The 20,365-nt window shown below is 46.0% G+C and overlaps 1 protein-coding gene across 1 annotated transcript in view; it reads left to right on the top strand.

Moving 5' to 3' along the window:
• Positions 1-2,069: 2,069 nt before the first annotated feature.
• Positions 2,070-20,365, top strand: part of PIK3AP1 (phosphoinositide-3-kinase adaptor protein 1) — a 47,044-nt gene continuing 28,748 nt past the window's right edge. Inside the window, exons 1-2 of the mRNA XM_032191454.1 lie at positions 2,070-2,124; positions 7,461-7,877. Of these exons, the coding sequence (XP_032047345.1) occupies positions 2,112-2,124; positions 7,461-7,877 (430 nt within the window). The 5' untranslated portion in view covers positions 2,070-2,111. The remainder of the gene's footprint in view (positions 2,125-7,460; positions 7,878-20,365) is intronic.

Raw genomic sequence — 20,365 nt, 5'->3', positions numbered from 1 at the left:
TAGTGGAAATGTGGCAGTAGGTAAGGCAGAAATCACAGAATTAGAAGCATCAAGATCAGGGGTTTGTCACCCACAGGGGAACTGGAGGTAATAACATACATCCTGTGGTGAATTGTCGGATGTGCTTTATAAGTCCAGGGTGACATCTCAGCTCTTACGTTGCAGGGTGGGTTAAGGGGTAGTGCTGTTCCAGTGTGGGAGGAGCAGATCATGCAGGTTCCTAACTAAAAAATGTAGTTCAGCAGGGCTCAGGTTTTCTCTGAATTAAAGTTGAGATTTCATTTTCTTTATAGAAGAGGAGAAATTTGATATAGCATGCTACTGTGCACGGAGCTGCAGTCAGTGCATGAGGGCTGAGACCCAGAGAATGCAGAGAGATGACCTGGCTCTTCATCAGCAGAGCAATGAGGCATTTCTGTTGCTTTTTCCCAACCCACAAATTCTTCTTCCATGTCTTGAAGTGAGACCTGCATGTTTTGATTCCTAATGTATAAAGCATCTAGTTGTCATCAGATTTTTTTTTCAGGTGGAGGCTGTTGTAAAGGTTGCTGAAACAGTGCACTGACAGTTACTTCACCTAAAGTCCTTTGGGGAGGCATATTAATTTTCCTTTAGTGGCTACAGAGGTTTCCTGTGAGCTTTGCATTGATTAAATAAAATAGTCAGCACCCCAAGTGACACTGGTGCATAGGGAGAAGTCCCATGGGTTCTCGTGGAGCAAGAAGCTGATTCTAAAGCCTGGCAGTGTCATACAAAGGGCTAGCAAAGGGGGAAAGAATTTAAAAGTTGATTCCAAAGAGTATATTGAAATCCTAATCTAATATCAGAGAGATGGTTTTGAGGTAATCTTTTAATGTTTTATTCTGGGAGTTAAAAGATGCACAGCTTGACAAGGGAAATAGCGTGGAACAGTCATTATGGACATATATGTTTATCCATCTATTTTACTTTTATCTATTTTCTAGTATAGAGTATTATTCCATAACATTCAAGGAATTTGGATAGGGACTCTAGCTTCCGACTGATAAGTTTTTGTCCCTTTCTTAAACCAGAAGTGCATTCTGTAGTGGCTCATTTCTACAGCACCCAGCTGTTCTTTATGCTATTGTACATTTTTGGGATTTGTTTGGGAAAGTGCTGCTTTCTTCTCCACGTGCCCTAAGTTTCTCATAAGGCTGTATCGTCAGGGATTTTATCCTCGTAGTTACTGTAGGAGCAAACTGCCAGTTTTTGGAAGACAGGCTGTGGCGTGTAGTTCTGTGTAAGCTTATATTAGGCTTTGGTTGAAGAAGGATTTGGAGGTAGCAGGAGAGTTTAATCTAATTTGAAAGATTGAGTTGATTAGAGGGAAACAGGCTTGGCTCCTTACCGTGTGCAGGTAGCTGACGGATGTGCTGTAGGGTTAGTGTCCGTGACATTCAGCTACACGCACAGCATGGGTGGGACTTTCTTTCCCAGATCGCAAGGGAATCTGGTTTTGCATACTGAAGTGCAACAAGAAGTGTTTCTGGATGCCAAGTTGTGCAGCTGGCTTTTTTTTTTTCTTTTTTCTTTTTCTTCTGAGTTTGCAAGGGAATAGCCTGAAATAATCACCGAGGCAGCCCCTGCTGGTTTGTCTCGGGGACAGGCTGTGCTCCGAACTCCAGCGGAGCCTTTCTGCTGCCCATTTCTCTGCTCTCAAACACGAGCGTAGCCATGTGGACCGGAGTAAATCCGAGTTAGGGCACCGAGCTGTGCTCACCGCTTGTTTGCTGTGCTCCCTCCTCCTCCTTTCCACTTCTGACCGTCTCCTCGCCCTTACCACTCCCCTTCCACCTGCCCTTTCCCCCTTCTCTCCCCGCAGAGGAGCCGCAGGCAGCGCTCGCTCCCGGAGCATCCCGGAGCGGCCCCGCAGCACTTGGCAAACCGGAGCCCGGCAGCACCTGGCCCCGAAACCCCTGCCCGGGGCTGGAGCCGGGGCGGCGCTGGCGGGGCGGGGCGGGCAGAGGCAGCCGCCGGCCGGCCCGAGGAAGCGGCCGCGGCTGGGCCGGCCCCGAGCGCTGCCGCCCGCCGGCGGAGCCAGGGCACCGGGAGCGGCACCGGGAGCGGCCCCGGCCCCGGCCGCCCGCACCATGACGGCCCCCGGTAGGTGCCGCGGAGGGGGGTGGAGGGGCCGGGGGGGTCCCTCCTGGGGAAAAGGGGAAGGGGAAGGGGCTGGGGGCTGTGGCCGGGCTGCGCTGCGCTCCGCCTCGCCGCGCTCCGCTTGGCTGCAGCTCGGCAGGTGCCGCAGGGCTCGGCCAAGCCCCAGGGACCTTCCCCGGCTCTGCGGAGAGGTTTCTCGGCTCGCATTTCTTCCCCAAAAGTGCCTGCGCTCTCTTTGGGGTACGGCTTGCTGCGCTGTGGCACGGGACGGCAGGCAAGCTGCGCTGGGTTGGAGCCAGGGAAAGGGTTTGGCTTGCACACGCGGGGTTAACAGACAAGAGCAAACTCCAGAGGGAGAGGGGTTTGACCCGCGTTGTGTAATCTGGCTGGTGCCCACTCTGCAAGTTCCCCTCTTTGCGGGGAAGCGGGTGTGTTTTAGCTAAAAAAGGAAAAGCGTGCCATTCGCGGGGTGTGAAGTAACGGTGGGGTTTCACTGACGCATGTCTCCTGGTGATGTAAAATAAGCTAAACGGAGACCTCGGGAGACCTGTGGGCAAAACTGCTTTTCTCCCTAAAAACAGAAGATGATTTCAGAGAGGCTCAAAAGTAGAACGACCTCAGGTTAGTGTATCGTAATGCAAATCTCACATTCCTATCACAGAAGTTGTCTTCACCAAACTTATCTAGTTTGTTTCTATTTCCCCTTGCTTGTTTGCAGCAGTCTAAAGTGAAGGTTTTCCCTTCCAGACGGTTGCATGTTAATAATTACTGCGTGTGATCATTGTTACTTTGTTATGCATTCCAGCTAGGCGAAGGATGCGTTCATTTTCTCCTACATCACCTAAATGCACGCACCCCAGACACTGCTGTCAGAAAGGTACAGGGGGTTTCTTTGAGTGGCCTACCAGCAGCTCCTGGTACCTCCTGGGGAGGTCTCTCTCATTTAAGAATTGGGTTTTTAAGACACCTTGGGTTGAGTTTAATTTATACAATAAGAAATTGGTTTTGATAAGAAGTGCATCCCCCTCTGTCACGGGTTTGGACTCTGTGTATTCTTATACCTTCCATGCACATGCGTGCCAAAGCAAATTGATGATGTTGATAATGGGCTGTGTACTTCTTCATATAGTCAGAATTTGAGGCAGATTTGATTTAGCAGATGAAAACTGGCTAACATGGCACTAGATAAGATCTTCTGAGTTGGATTAAAGGATTTATCTGCCATTTTTTTAACCCATAGCGGTTGTTGGACCATGAGAAGTCATGGTCTGCGTAGGAAGGGGATGAGCAAAGTGACGTAGAAAAGCTGTGCAATGTTAGAGGCCTTGAATTTCCTTTATCAGACACAGAAATACAATGGAAAGCTACTTATGATCTGTACACTGTAAAAGCTGAAACATTTTGGCTTGCACAATGAAGCAGTGGGTGGTAACAACTGGAGGGATTTAGATTCAAAGTTGGGAAGTGTTAAGTGAGCAAGGTGTAGTCTTACCCAGAGCTGATCCACCCGCTTCCTGCGGTGTTCTCTAGCTCTTTCAGCAGTATTTAGGATCTTCCACGAGGTAATCAGAATCTTTCAATATTGCCATAAATTGCTATCTCATGTTTATTCTTAGCTCAGAGATTGTCGCCTCATTACTCCTAACCATGGTCCAAAGATTACTTTCTTTCTCAGAGGGACTAAGAGGCTGTGATACAGGCGGTCGCTTTAGGATACTTTTCTTCTCTTGCCACCAGCCTCTGGAGATTTTGACTTAAGCGATTTATTCCTTTCTATTTCACGTGCAGTTCATAAAGTAAAGGGAAGCTGTGTATCTTGCTTTCTCCATGCTATTTAGTCTGTCAGTCCCAGTTAGAGAGCTTAGACATTTCTACGGTGCAAGTTCATAATCACAGCAGTCTTACGTCAGTGCTGTATAACTGAGCGTGCAGCTAAGCATTAATAAGGGAGTTACAGCTGGAAAGGAGTCCAAAGATTGTTTTATCATTGTAAACTGCAACAGAACCACACCTGGATGATTTTCTATGAAATAGTTAATCATGCCCTGCAATGTTGTTAATGTTGCTGACGTTTTGTAAGCAAAGAAGCAAAAATCACTTTCATACCCTAAGCTTGGGAATGCAGAAGTGAGGTATTGCTGATATTCAAACAAGATTACACTTGTGTGTGAAAGATTTTTGAAACAGTTGGCTGGCACAGATCTTTCTTTGTCTTGCTAATGCATATGCTGTTCTTGAATGGAAGGCTTCCTCCTGCTTGTTTGTCCAAAATCAGCCTGCTGAGTGCATCATCAAAGCACCCGAGTTCAGGGTTAACAATATGCTTGGGGTTCGCATAGGGATTTCCTTGTGTGTACAATTGGCAGAGTTTATTTGTGCTTTATTTTTCGTGCTTTGAAGTGTGCTCTGCAAGTTCTTACTGTAACTGATGTGTCACAAGCTGGGGGGGGACTCCCCCAGACATTCTGCATTCTCCATTTGTCACATGAGGACTAGTCCCCGAGGACTAGACACTAGTTGGTGCTGCAAAGGGATATACTTGATTGGACAGAACTAGCATGATCCAGAAAAGTGAGTCTCATGTAATTAAAAAAAATAATAAAAAAAAATAAGGGGTATGTTGCAATTGAAAGTAAGTCTACATTTATGTTTTCTTTGAAATGGTCCCATCTGCTGACTTAAGCTTACTTGGCTCTTCACGACCCAGTGTTTTTGCTTATGAACCAAGATAATTTCCTTGGCTCTACTAGCAGAGTCAGTAATTTTGTTTTGCAGTTCCCCTTTTTAAAGACCATTGTTCCGCAGTTTTTCTGAGGCATGAGCAAAAGGCTGTAGGACTTGAGGCAAGGCAGCTTGAGATCTGGCACAGCTCTGTGGGGAACGGCGTGCCCAGAGCAGCACTACCGCTCTAGATGGCTACTTTTCCTACACACTGGGTGAAGTTTGTTCCTCCTGGGTGTGCAGGCTGCACGCGCTGGGTGATGTTATCTTGGGGTGTAAATGCTGGCAGGGAGCTTGCAGAGAGCCTGTCAAGTTCACGTTGCCTGCTGGAGAAGGGAGGCTTCCTGCAGCACCTGGCAGCGCAGTCAGGCACCCACCCTCAGCATGGCTGCTTCCTTTTGTTGAAAGACTGCTGAGGGGGCTATTTGCTAACAAGTGTAATTGCCAATCCTGTGCTCTTTTTAAACACGCAGGATAGGATTAGGTGCTCTATTTTGCACACTGTTAAAATGCCCTGGAGGCTGCTGCCTGGAGCCTGGGGGTAGGTGCCTTCCAGAGAGCTTGAGGGCAGGACTTCAGGAGCCCTGGGCACACCTGAGAGAGCAGCTGTGCATCTCCCAAAACTGTGGTGCTGGGGGGTGTTCAATGTTCCCCCACCCCATGCCTCAGGATCTTACTTCCCCCCCTCCCTGCTCCCAAGAGCAGAGCAGGTCTCTCCATCCGACTACTGCAGGTACCTCAGCATAGGGCTGTAGAAGCAGAAGTCTCTGGTGGCTCTCCCTTTTGTAGAATAAAACAATCGATCTCTGAATTCTATTTTGTTTTGCTGTTTCTGTTGTCCTTGTGAGGCGGTGTTTAGCCAAAAGCAATATTTTGATGATAGCGGTGTTCTTGCTGGCATGAAAGCCATTTTTTTTTTCCAGTGGTTCTATTCTTTTAACCTAAAGGTTCCCAGGCTTTGGGTCCTGTTTGTCTGTTTTATGAGTTTACTGGATCCACTTCACTGAGGATGCTTTCTCCTACAAGATTCCATCTGGGGTTTGAGAGCTGTATTCATTCTGAAACATGCAGCAATCCCACCGAATACTGCTGAACTGCAGTGCCTATACTCTCAATAGCTAAGCCATCAGCCTTCCAAGCACAGATCCCATCTCTGTGCTGTACTTTTCAACTGCATCACTTCTGCTCAACCACAGTTTTAAGTTCGTATCTGTATGGTTTGGAGCTGTGGTGCAACAGTCGAGATGTCATTGCAGTCTTTCTTACAACTGTACTGAGGGTTCTGGGGAAGGTGCAGAAGGGAGTCTTTGGAGGCTGTTCAATTTTGATTGAATTTTAATAAGGTGACTGCAAAAATGTAATCTTCAATTTTGGTAAATTCACTCTTTGCAGATGCTCTTCTTGGCATGCCAAATTTTAGGCATTGCCTTCTACTTTAATTAGCAAAATCTGTCTTTGTTTGCTTGCTTCTGGATGGAGATGGGCTGGAAACGTTGGCACCTCCAGTCCAACTGGAATTAGAAGGCAGTTCGCTAATGACATTTGAAATGCTCAGCATTGAAATTTGCCACGGGACCAGAGCCATAATCCTCAAATCTGAGTAAACTTCTTCACAGGTGAAGGGAGAAATTAAACTTCAGAACTTTCTTGGGATTTATGGGGATGGCACTGCATCATGTCGTATTGGTTCAATCCGCATGTGATTTTTGCAGCAAAGGGGAAGAAGTTTTTAAAGGGCCTTTAATCCAGAGCACAGAAATGCAGGAGGGTGTAGTTAGCAGATACCTCTAGAGAGGCATTGAATAAGTCAACTCTGAGTGTATGTCAGGCTGTTATAACTGCTGCTATTGTATTATTTCCCTCCAAGGAGAGGGGTTGTCATTCCAGATAGGTCAGGAAACTTTTGTTTGGCAGTTCTGGAGTTTCAACTCAAGCTTGCAAAGTGTTTGAAGCCTGAACAATGGGATTGTTGTGCTACAAGCACTGGAGCTGGCATATCCTTCAGCTGCACATCTACCTTGCAGAGAGTTTGCTTTCTGCTGCAATGAGAGCAAAATGTCTAACACCATGGAAGCCATCGTGACTTCCTGTGAGCACTGAGACCTCACTTAAATGAAGGCCTCTCTTATTTTAGGTGCACCGCGTTTAGTGCGTTCTCCACTGGAGCATGTAATGGGCTACAGTTGTGTTGCAGAGCATCTGAGGTTGCCTAAACGATTCCACTTCTCACCCAAAGATGAACTCTCCTTTTCATGCTGATTTTTTTCCTCTTCATTCTTTTCCCTATTGATACACTTTACATTTGAAAATTTCCACGTGTGGTTTGTTTCGCTTGAAACTACACAGGAAATCCCCTTCTTCACAAAAGGTTTTTGAGAATGAAAAAACCACTTCAGATTTAGTGGGCTAAGTGTGAGTAGGAGTTGAGACACCCTTCGAGTTGCTCTGTGGCTGTGAACACCTGCTCGCTTTAGATGCATCTACTGTGCTCTAAAAGTGTTCTGGAGCTTCTTATGCGAATTACAGAGGTAGTACTGCAGACTTTTTGCTGTAAAACTGAGGGTCAGTTTGTGCTTTGTGTTTAATCCTCTTCTCCATGATGGTCTGCACCTGTACAGGAACCCATGGAGGATATGATGTGCTGATTGTGTATGCGAGTGACGCCACCGAATGGTGTCAGTACCTTCGGGACCTCTTCCTCTCTACTCGGCACATCCGAAAGCATCGGATTCTGAGCTACCAGCTGGACGGCGACTCTGCCATCTCCCAGCAGGAGCTGGACCTGTTCGCCAAAAGTCGGAGCATCATCGTCTTGCTATCTGTGGAGCTGGTGCAGAGTTTTTATTATCCTCCTGTCCTGCAAAGCCTTCAGGAAGCTTTATGGCCCCCGCACAAAGTAGTCAAGCTGTACTGCGGTGTTACGGACTGTGATGACTATTTGACCTTTTTCGAGGACTGGTATCAGTGGCAAGAACTCACATATGACGATGAGCCCGATGCTTACCTAGAAGCTGTCAAGAAGGCTATTTCAGAAGGTAAGGTAGCACATGGGGAGCTGGGCTTTGTGATCAGGGGTTGGAGGAGGGATACATACGATACTGTTCATCCTTATTTTAAATCTGGCAATGTATTTTTCTGAAATAGAAAACTAAATTGCACAGCCAGTGTAAACTAGAATGTTCTTCAATCTGTTGTGTATGTGGCCAGTTGGTCCCTAATTCAGGAGAGATCACCAGTGACTCTTAGAGAACCTCTGAATTTGTGTATCATAACTGTTTGGTTTTAAATGTAAAAGGAAAATTTAAAGCTGAGTGTCATGAAATTCTGCCTGTAGATATTGTGCCCTGGAGTTTATTGACTCCAATCAAGGGAAAACTAGCTTTTCCTTCAAACTTAAATGTCATACCAGTACCAAAATAAGGTTATCCAACAAGTATTCTCTAGCACTCAGTTTGAAGTCAGAGACAGTGCCATTCTGGCAAAAGCTGAGTTTGTTACCTATGATGAAATGCCAGAGAGAAGTTGAAGCATTGCACTGATGGCTTTGAAAATAACCCAACCAGTCTGAAACTGATCACCTCATAATATGCACGGAGGAGTTACTAGCACAGAAATATTAACAGCTGGAGACTAGAGATGCCAATGCACTGAATTTTAATCGAGTCTGAACTCCAGAGGGATGTGTGGTGCTCCTTTCTCATATCTTGTGTAGAGATGAAGGCAGAGAGCTCCAGGGAGTCTAATGCTGGTTAAGATGTTTTTCTGATACTGCCATATTTAGGGTTACAGTGTTCTTTGTTAGTCTTAGCAAGACTGAAGTCCTGTGACTGCATCTTGGATTAGGATTTATCTGCAGTTAGTGGCATAAATGAAATAGTGCAGTCTTTTGGTACAGCTGGTGTTGTGCATACAAAGGGGCTTTATACTGGGATAATGGGAGGAATGATTGTGATGACAGAATTCACACAGTAAAAATAAATTTTGAAAGTCATGATCTTGGCCAAAACAGTCCCCCTGAAAAAACACAACTTAGGGTTTGTGCTGGAGATGATATTATAAGGTGACCAGGTCACAACACATGTTTCCTAGTACCATTTAACCACCTGCATAAACTAAAGCTTGCATCCCCTTTTCCAATAACCCTAAACTGCCTTTGTTTCCTGATGGATAACCTAGGCCTCAAGCAGCCTATCTCCCTTCCTTTCGGACTGAAAGAAGACAGAAAATAGTGCCTGAAGATTTGTGCTTTATAAACAAATAAAGCTGACCAGAGATTAAAATAACTTTTTTGACACTTTCTGGCAAAAGCCAAAGTTTTCTGCTGTTTTCCTCCAAACTTTGGCCTAGAACACAACGTGAGCATTTTATTTGTTTGTTTCTCTTTTTTTGTTTGTTTATATATATATATATATATATATGCACCTCTCAGAGTTAGGGAGTTTTAAATAGCATCTCCCTAGACTGAGTGTTAATCACTTGTAATTACTAGGGACTAACTATTAACAGTATGGTCAGAGCAAGAGTAAATTCTAATAGCTGAAGGATGTGTGAGCACAAAGGGATGTTGATCCTGAAATCTGTTCCCAGAACCAGCTCTCGCCAGCCCCTTCCTCTCTAGGTTATGGGGTTCTGAGTGCACAAAGCACAGCATGGGGCTGAAGGCAGCCTCCTGCTTCCACGGCTGCAAGTGGAGTGGGAAGCACGAGTGTCTGTGTCCTTCGTTAGATGGAGTGGCTGGAGCGGGAGATCTCGCATAGCCAGCTGGATCCCTGTTAGTGAGAGGTTCTCACCCTTCTTGCTTGTTCGGGACGCATTAAAATTCAAAGAGAACTTGAGGTGGAGGGGAGGGGACAGGCATGGAATAGATCATCTAGAAACTGCTCTGGATCAGCAACCGCTCTGTACGGAGAAGCTGTGTTTGTCAAAGGGAAGCGTGCATGATCTGACTTCTGTGCCCTGAAAGTCTATCTGCCCGTGGTGGTACGCTGCACGCAGAGCCTTGTCAACTAGGCAGCAGCCTCCACTCTTTTTGATGTCTGATGCACTCAATGAGTTGCATTAAGCTGACCTGCTGTCCTGCACTTTAACACGTGGCTCTCTACAGGTAAGCTAGCTCTTTCCCTGTATAGCTGCCTGCCCCTTGGCATGGGGGGGCTGCACCCAAGGGATCTGGGTGCTGGTGCTCCTGGCACTTGAGAGACTGCCCTGGAAGTGGAGCGGAGGTGGGTCCTGCTGGCAGCACTGCCCTGTCTGAGCAGCCAGGGAAGGACTGTGTGGTGGGTCTGGCTGCCATACATCTGTGATACAGCTTCTTTGGAGTGCTTTAGCTACATGTAAATAGTGTTTTTAAAGGGAGCTTTGGATTTTTGTTGTTGTTTCTGTGTAACAGATAACTCAGCTTATCTTCTGTATATGCAGAAAGGAAGGAACATATAAAGATCTTACACTGGCTTTAGTATATCTGGAAAATGTATACACAGAGTCAGAATTTCTGGACTTTTCTTACTGTTACAGAAGGCCTCCCTGGTGTGAGGTGTCAGCTGCACACGAGTTGGGCAATGTCAAGCAGTTTCATCACGTCAGAGCAATTGCCAAGGCGACCAGTCCCCTGTCACTGACTCTAGTAAGGGGAAAACCTACTTAAGATAGGCTGGTTTTATGGCAAAAGCATTTGGATGAATTTATGCAGTTCTGCCAAGGTGAGGAAAGAGGAACTGGGTGACCTCCCCCCTCCTGCGATCCTGCAGACCAAGTTTTGTGAATGGCCTCAAATGCAAATGCTCTGACACTTCCCCTGCAGAGAAGACAACCCCAGGTGTACATAGATCCCTTTTTGGGTGAAACTGTGAAAACTTTCTTCTTGGCTGGTACTATAAAATTAGCATCTGCATTATAGTTTGGCTGTAGCCAACTCCAGCATGGGAGACATAAAGTATGGGTGTTTGTGGTGGCTGCCCTCTCCCATAAAGAAACACGGCCTGTGCTCTGCTCTTCACTGTTAAGGTTTTAGATGAAGGCTTCATAGGCGGTCTGTTAAGTCCATTCTCTACAGCAGACTGAACTTTTCCCAAGAAAGACATCTCTTCCTACAGCATTTAGCAAAGAAAGTTTATGACCATGTTTGAAATAACATGTCTCTGTGTCTTCCTCTCAAAGCAATTCTTTCCACAGGCATTCTCCAGTACTTCTAACAGCAGTGTCAGCACACAGTGGAAAACCAAGACTAAAGCAAAAAGGACTCAGTTCAGCTTCCTGATAGCTCAATCCTGAGTAAGTGGACTGTGTGACACAGGACACAGCGGGGACAAATACTTCTCCATAGCCTGTGTGTTGGCCCTGTTCAGGCTGTGCTGTTGCCTCTAGCACAGCTGTTAGGCTGTGGCTTATTTAGTGCATCATGGGAACAGGCCACCCGCAGACATCACACGCTGAAAGCTATTTTAATTTTTATTAGTTCAGTACAAAGTCAGAAATGAGGAAGCATTCATCTAGCCTTGTTGAGAATGAACTGTGTGCTGATGCTGATTCTTGCTGCCTTGTAGACAGAGCAGTTGTTACTTTAGTTTCTCAGTTGTGGCAAACTACAGAGACCCTAAGGTTTCTGTTTGCAAGCCCTCTTGGTTGTGGGGAAGTTTTAGTGTAGAGCTCTGTGCTCTACACTAACTGCGCAAAGGACGTGAAAATGCTCAGGGTGGCACTGCACAAGCCAGCTTCGTTCTAGCAGGGTGTAATCACCAGCCAGGGCGCAGCGACCAGCCTGCTACTCAAACCGTTTTGTCTGGCTGGTGACACCATGCTGTACAATGCACGTGCATTGAGCACCAGCTGGGAATCTGTGCCTCGTAGCTGGAGTCTTTCTCTTCCTCCTGTGTGTTCACATAACTCAACTGACATCTGTTTTCTATTACACACATTTAGATTTATCTAGTTTATTTCAGCCCCAACTTTTGTCTTAAAATTTTTGAAATGTCCTGCTTTCTAAGCCTACGTTTCCAAAATGTTTGCTAATTAATCAGTGGCTTTGAACTTTCAGTGCCTAAGCAAACCTCTTGCAGGTAAAATCCTAGGGAAGTTAACAGCTGCTGAGAATATTAAAGCGATATCTGGATGTTAACAGCAGTTGTGTACCATGCTGTTGATGGACAGGTACAGCCTTGGCAGAGCTGAATTCTGGTGCAATGAGACGAGTGAGAAGGAGAGATCAGTACTAGCAAACTTCTTACAAAACAGGAGGATCAGAAGTGGCTGTTAGGGAGTGTGTGGTGAATATGAAGGACAGTGGGCAGCTAGAAGGAAGGTGAAAACTTCCGTTGAGGCCCCTGAGATCCAGAAGAGCTGGAATGTTGCTCCACCTAGTAAGAGGCTCATTGGCATTGCAGGGAAGAGAAGGAGATGCTATAAATGGCCTCATTTATCTGTTGGGAGGGAAATGGCATAACAGAAACCACACAAACTGTTATCACTCTCGGTCCTGTACATGACAAGGAACTGAATTAATTTCCTGGCTTTCTTCTCTTGTATTGGTAAAACCATGAATGAACCTTAAGAACATATAGCAGAATTGTTGAGGTTGGAAGGGACCTCTTGAGATCTTCTAGTCCAAACTCCATGTTCAAGCGTAGTCAGAGCAGTTGCCCAGGACCACGCGCAGTCAGTCAGCTTTTGGATATTGCTGCAGAAGGAGACTACAATCTCTGGGCAACCTATTCTGATGTTTGACCACCTTTACAGTGTGTGTGGGGGGAAAGTGTTTTCTTGTGTTCAGATAGTGTTTCATGCAGTTTAGCCCCTCAGAGTCTGTCTCCTGATAAGATCCCTCCAAACCTCATCTCTAGGCTGGGGAGTCCCAGCTCTTATGGCTCCTTTGTGTATGAAAGATGCTCCAGTCCCCTAATCATCTTTGTGGTCCTGTGCTAGACTCAAGCTATAAAGCTAAAATAACCTTGGAATAGGATACTTAGGGTTTGAGGTCAGGTTGGACAGATGCATTAGATATTTTTCAACCCATGGGGTTGAAGTGGTTGTACAGGGGGGACTGCTTTCAGCCCAACGCTTCTGTGATTGCTGGGTTGTTAGCTTTTGCTCATTGCTACCATTGATGTTCACGATGAGTTTTTAAGTCTGGCAGGAACTGTTCTGCCTTCCCGCTACTTCTGGTGGTCATGCCAGGTGATCTGTCGAATGGTGACACATATTCCTACTTGTTACCTGTCTTGGTTTCTGTCCAAAGGCAGCTTTTCCTGGAGCAGCTCATTGACCAGTAGTCTCCCTGTGGAAGCGTGTCAGGGTTCGTTCCTTTGATTGCTCTGACAAGCTCCGTGTTAGGCCTGGATGCACTTGTGGCCTGCTTTGCCTTGTATCTGTTTCACAGCAAGCACAGTGACAGCCAGCGTTAGCTGATATGTTACCCTTTTACTTCAGATGTCCTGAGGAATGGCGAAGCAGATACCATAACCCAAAAGAACAGTTTGTGGCTTTTGTGGATAAATTTGAACACTCTTTCCCCACCCCCTCCCCTTTATATAAGGTGTATCCCTTCAAAATATTACCTCACATTGAATACTTTTAAGGGCAACTCTTCACTAGAAACCACAACTGGCACTAGCCAGTACCAGAGCTGCACACTTCTGCATTGTGCAGTGTTGGTCTTCTCTCAGGTGCCTATTGCAACAGTTTGCTGAATTCTGGGTGTCTCCGTTGTGCAGTGGAGCTGGTAGATGATTTCCCTGACCATAGCAGCTATCGTACCTGGTGTGCCGTGTCTGCTGCTGGCCAGTAGTGCTGCACTCAGGACCCCTCTGTCACCCTCACACTGAGACTTGCAAGTAAAGCAGTAGGCAAGGGGATGCTGTAAACGAGGAAATACAGCCTCGCTCCCTCTTCACAGGTCCATTCCCATTGCATGGAAACATGCTTCTACAAGAAGTTGTGTCCTGTGATTTCTACTGCTTATACAGCTTGCTTTAGCAACTCTTGCCTGTGCTGCTTGATGTGTTTCATAAGGCATGGCCATTAAAAGCCTTGTGCCTAGGAATACTGACTGCAGAGGGGAATCTTGGCAGGAGGAGGCATGGTAAGGTCAAGTACTTCATGAGGAAGTTTTGTGACCCCCTTAAAGGACAAATCCTGGGTATAAAGCAGCCAAAAAGAGATATGTGAGTTAATTTGACACCCTTGATCTAATACCCTATCTCTGATGCTTCAATTTGTGAGCAGACCCCAGTTTCTGCAGATTTAACTGCAGTGTTCTTTTAAAACTCTGCTGTGGAGGCTCATTGCTTGTCTGTACAAGATCCTCCCATTGTATAGTCCTCAGCAGCTGATTCCCACATCCTCACAAGGTGCCTGCAGAGTTTCCAGTCCAAAGCATGCAGTAGCTGTTCTATGCAAGATCCATTTTGGCACTTGGAAAGTTCGAGCAACTGCAGATTGGACATGGATGCCTGTGCCAATTTTGTGATCTCTGCTTGCATCTTCGGAGGCTGTTTGGATGTCTGGAGTGCTCTAAAGGAAACCAGCTGGAGGTAGGAAGGGCCAGCAGTCAGTGTGCATACCCTAAAGGGACAGAGGTGTGAAGCTGGGCACCACTTGCTGTTCACTTCTGGCTGTAGGTGCTCTGGGGAGGAACATGTTCTGAGTAGTCCTCACACAGAGGATTGCATCCAACATTTATTTCTGCCAGCCTGTGAGAATTGCCATGGAGATGGAAGGTAATGTGATTGTTGTACTGCGGCCCGCACTCCCTCCCTTGAATCTTTTTTCCCCTTTGAAGGGGCAAAATTAGGTGAATACTTAAAAGCGTATTTTTCTCTGCTATATTGTGTTGAAATAGAAGACACGCTTCTCTGACCCTGCTCATTGAAGAGGAACAGGTGATGTATTAGTCAGCCCTCTGAGCATAATGAGAGTCTGCTTCATTATATGGGAGCTCTGCAGCCTGGCTGGTTCTCAGCGCCTGTCAGGGAGGGGAAACTGTGACACTTGCACAGGAGTTAAGGTTGAGAGAGCATACTGTTATCATGCCCTTCCTTGCAGATGCTAGTGTAGCTATAAATGACTGGTGCTGGAAACAGATATATCAGAGAGCTGCTTAAAGCAAACAGAAACCTCAGCTAAGCCCCCAAGAGATGCTGAGAGAAATGCATAGATGGTCTTATCCATCTGTAGAAAACAGGGTCAGGCGGTTGAAAGAGCCTTCCCAGTTACAGGATGGCTGTGTTGTTTGTCATCAAGGTGCTTCAGAAACTCTTGGTTTATGCACATTAAAAGCAACACCTCGCGTCTTGTCTTCCATGACAGAATGGGATTCAAACAGTGCTAGTGTAGGTGCGTACTGGCTTTCTAGATGGGAGCAAAGAAATGATAGTCCAGAACTTGTCAAGTACAGAAATCAGCATGGTTGGGAAGCATCAGGATGTAATAAGCTTCATACACATCACAAATGTGCCAAACCTTATTTCTCTGTAGCCTGTATTTGTAATGATCTCCCCACAGGTTGCTTCAAGGTGGTAGCTAAGGCTAATTTTAAACATCCTCCAACTTGAGCTGTGAGGCTTTAAAATGTGCTTAAAATAAAAGCCCGGTGACCATTGCTAATGGCTTCTTCCAAGTTTGAAACAGCTGAAGTTATTTCTGCAAAATCTTTGCAGAAGTTTGTGGTCAAAACAAACCTGCTTTACAGAGCAGGTCTGAAGAGATGTGTGGAGCAGACTTCAGGTTGTTTCAGAGACCTTTGTTGTGCACTTAGCATTTGTCTTGCTCCTAGGTTTGCATTTGGTAGGATTGTGATGGATTCATCATTACCACAGAAAACTTTGGACAAATTTTTCAAAATTGACTTGAGGATACTGGTGAGTCTTGAGATTCTCATGGGCAGGGTCCATCAGTGTCATAGGATGACCTCCGCACCGTCTGCCCCATCCCCACCTTTGTTCTGGCTAACTAGCCGGGTAATTTGGTGTGGGCTGCAGGGGTGGTGGTATTCCAAGAGATTGTGTGTAGAAGAGAGAAGGGGCAGGGCTGCTCTGTCAGGAGTAGTCTGATGGAGTGGTTCTCCAAGTGGCTTCGGTAGATTTAAACCCAGCCAAGGATGTTCTCTTGGTGGGATGTTTCCAAAGTAGCTACCAAGCTCTTAGGTGAACTGTCACCTTGTTGGACTTTTATGTGGACAATCTTTTCTGTTGTGTGAGTGTTATACATTGTGCTTAAATTGAAGCAAGGATAATTAATCAGCAAGTTGGATTTTCATGTTTCTCACATGTGGTAGCTCAGGAGCACCGACTTGAGTCTGTGACTGATGTAATGTGATTTCAGTGTCCACAAAAATCCTCCACCATGCGTACACTTCTTCAGTACATCTGGCCTCCTCCTGACAAAGGAGTTTGAAGCACACTATCCCAGCCCTTCTTTCTTGAGATTTCGGTCAGGTACGTAGTGCCTGTTGTCTGGGTGGTCAGAGCTCTGCATCTTCCTCAGAAGATGTCTCTGTCCTGTTCCCCTGCACCCCAGTTCGGTCTTTAGGTTTATGTACTTAATTCTGTAACAAATTGAACACTAGACTTGTGAGACCCTCAAGCTAACTAAAAGCTCAGAGAATTACAATGAGCTGGCTTGCAATTTCTGAACTGTCATAGCCAGGCACACTTTGAGCTCAAGGCAGACGAGGTCAGATAAGCTACAGCAGATATGTCTTGTGTGTTGTAATAAGGACTGTGCATTTCACCATGAGCTGGCAGGTCACTGTCTTTGCAGGAGGTATGAATCAAATGTATGAAAATTCCTCCTCGTCTTGAAGTTCAGGGGCTGGCAACTTGGCTTAATCCCCCAGTTGTCAGCTGCTCAAGCAAAGATCCTGGTCTTGCGTTTCAGTGACGCAGCCAGACACGTTCTTTTCCACTGGCTCCGCTGCGTGGGCCCCAGCCTCTGGTGAAAGTAAAGACAAGAAGGGGAAGCAGGAGAGGGGAGGAGGGCTGTGGTGGGTGCAATTGTGTTTTAAACTGCTGTAGCTTTTTTTGTTGTGAACATCTGTCCTCCAGACAAGTGCACACTTTGTTTTTGCAGTTCAGCAAACTTTCTAAACCAAGTTTAGTGATTACTCTCTGAAGTGAAGTATACATTTGAGCCAAAACAATCTTTTCTGGTCAAGTACCAGCGCTACAGGAGCAGTGTTTTTGCTCATGCTTTGTTAGGCAATAGGAGATGACAGTTCCTCTCCATGACTCTGAAAGGTCACCTGATGTTTCTAAGAGCAGAATTTTGCACGCTGTCTCCAGACAATATTTTGAGGGGTCTATACTGGGGCAGTGTTTTCCCATTAGTGGGGTTGGAGGGAGACCCTTGCATTCCCTAAGGCCTTGAATGTGGCAGTGTAGGAGTCGTTGCTATCTCAGGTCCATCTAGAGAACGAGCAGAGGAGCCTGAAGAGCATTGCTGGGGCAGATGCTGTGTGGTAAGCAGTTTTCCAGCTGTTGCTTCTGAGACACTGGATCCATGACAAGAATTCCAGCTGCTTGTTAATACGGCTCCCACCTCCGTCTTTCACTAGCACAGGAAGGACTTCCCATGTGGGGTTCTGGTCTGTGCTTCTGCAGGCCAGGGAATGCCAAGTGAGGTGCAGTGGTTATGTACGTGTCTGATCACGGTTGCTTTGTTGCTGACAGTGCTTCGTCACTCGCAGTGTCTGACATACTCATGCCTTTGTCCGTCTGGACTTGGGATTTGATTGTAGTGTTTGGAAAGGAGAAGCAATGGGCTTTGTGTCTGCAGTACAATGGGATCAAAGTCAGGACCATCATGTAAACACACGATTTTTTAATTATTCACCAACATACAACACTAATTAGAAGCTCAACCTAGTCCAAACAGCCAACTGGAAGTTACTGCTGACATTTGTCCCTAAACTGGAATAATCCCCAGAAGGTGCCTTTGATCCTATACGTTGTCTTCCTGTTCTCTGCTGATTCTCAGTGTGCTTGAGGTTTTATTTTATTACTCTTTTCTAGTCTGGTATTTTTTCTCTTGCTCTCTTTTCTGTTTCCGCTTTTCAGACTTTCCATTCTTAACCTTACTGTTGTCAGAACAATGCAACCCTGGTATGGCATTTACTGGGCACTTTCTCATCCCTACCTTCCAGCATTTACGGCAGGGACATGGAATTGCCCTTGGCATTCTTTCGGTGACTCATCTTTCTCCAAATACTTGCTCATTTCAAAGAAGAAATTTTAAAAAATAACCTGGGAGCAGCAGTACACAGTAACACTGAGACAGGAAAAGTGAACAGATTAATTCACTTGGGTTAAACATTAATGAAGGTCATGAAAGCTTCTTGCACTCTGTTACAAAGAGATTTGCTCTTTCAGTTTCATGTTTTTACTTTTAAAATACAATAAAGGAAAAGCGTTCCTTGAAGTTAGAATGAGATGCGATTCATAGAGGAGCTGTGGAGTAATGTGTGCTCTCAAGTGTTAAGGGTGTATGTTGTCTTAGGAGGTTACAGGGGTAAACACAACTTTACCTACTGGCTTCTCAGTTTGCTGAAGCACCGGTCCTGTCAGCAGGTCTCTGATAAACCCGGTCGTGCTCGTAGTACGAAACCAACTTCCCTAAGAGATGGGCATGTGTGGCTATGCACAGTTGCTCAAGCAAATCTTGGCGTAGTAAAATAAGTTTTGTTTCCTTGGGGAGTGGGGGGGGTTGGAAATATAACCACAAATAAAATGTGACCACTTGCTTTGTAGAACTGAGAATCTGGTTTTAGGTGCTGTGCTTGGAGATTTAAACAACAAGCTGCTTGGGGTGCTGTTTGGAGAGGAGGGGGAGATGTTCCATACATAAGTTATTATGTAGAGGCAGTTTTACAAAGTCGTATTTCCTGTGCTGAGTTTTTTTTACTCACCTGCTGCTTTTCCACATGCTTCTCTTCACTCTCTTGAAAAGGGAAGTGTTGCTATGGTATAACCCGGTGTGAGGGGTTATCACAAAATACTGCCTGAATGTGTTTCTTTTGAGGAAAGCAGGGACCTTGAGGTTGGCATGATGCGAGATAACTTTCCCTGCTCCTCCGACTTGTTTATCAGGACTTTGCCTGCTTCTTGCAAATGCAGCTGGCGTTACTTGCAGTCTTAATGTCCTCCTTCATGTTTGGAAGAGGAAGCTGACCAGCTGTAAGTCTTGGACGATAGCAGAAGCTCTCTGAAGGTCTTCTGTCTTGCAGTAGGTATACCAAGGTGAAAGTTGGAGGTCTTGTGAAAACTAGTCTCCTCTGCTGGTGAGCTGGTTGACAGATGGATGCTGGTGAGGGGGAAGTCTACACGTGCAGAACCTGCAAGGACAAGGAGTTGCTCGGTCATGCCATTTGCTTTGGTATCTGGATGGCAAAGCGGCCAGGGCAGGCTGCTGACTGCATCCAAGCGCTCACATGTCCTGTGGTGTCAGGGCTGACTTCTGAGAAACCACAGCTGTCAGCTCCACGCAGCTTGGCCAGGAGGAAGTGGATGACAGAGCGAGCTCCGTGCTCTGTACAGCAAAATATCAAAATAACTGGCTGCTTTTTGCTGGTTTCTAGAGCTGCTAAAAGGCTCATGAAGCACGTGGCCATGCCTGTGTTTCCCAGGGGTGAGTTCCAGCAGGGAAGCTGCGTGGGGAGCCAGGCAGGATGGACATAAGGGGCTGTGTGGGCTGCGCTCTGCAGCGGAGCTACTGATGTTTCCTGGTGGGGAGCACAGTCTTCGAAGGGAAATGTGGTTGGGTTTCTTGGACCGCATTTCCTCTAGCTGCTATTCTCATGAGTATTACAGACACTGTCAGGCGTGGCCTGAGGTAGCCTTCTTTTAAAGGGGAATAGAAAGGGCTTCCAGTGAAGGCAGAGCCTTTTATAACCACGAGCTGTTGACCTACAGCAGCTGCTCATGGAGAAGCTCAATTCAGGTATTATTCTCATAACTTTCTAACGTGTCTGATCTCAGTGATGGCCGGTCTAACCTGGCTCCAGTTACAGCGGTATAATTGCTGAATCTTTATATGCAAATGGGTTGTCATTAGCCAAGTATCGGAGTGAGAGGGAGGCCTGATCTAACAGCATGTCGCTTTAGAGCACGGATATTACTGAATGTAATGGCACAGTTTCCTTGCATGTTCATAAGATGGCGTGTGACTGGAACCTGTGAGGTGGCCATGGCATCACTTCGCTGCTTATTGGGGAAGTTGGTGACTTACAATTTCAGAATTTTCTGAATGAAGAAAACAGATGAATAATTCATACCCAAAACCCCAGCGCTTGTTCCGTCAGCTGTTAATCTAATTACTGATTAACAGTGCTTTTTCCCATATTACCTAACAGCTCTGTTCTTACGTATGACCTCCAGGCACTCAACTCTGTTACAGAAAAGCAGAAGTGCAAGATGGGATCTAGCAATGCCGGAACTTCTTCAACAGCTTAAGTGCAGACTCCTGTAGTTGTCCTGCTAATTATTTACCAGTGTTAAATAATGTCAGGAAAGCAGAGGCCTGGAGGCTTGTTCTCTCT

The sequence above is a fragment of the Aythya fuligula genome, chromosome 7 (genome assembly GCF_009819795.1).
Source record: "Aythya fuligula isolate bAytFul2 chromosome 7, bAytFul2.pri, whole genome shotgun sequence".
Taxonomy (NCBI): Eukaryota; Metazoa; Chordata; class Aves; order Anseriformes; family Anatidae; genus Aythya; species Aythya fuligula.
Note: the sequence above shows the minus strand (reverse complement) of the source record. Positions and strands in the feature narration are given on the sequence as shown.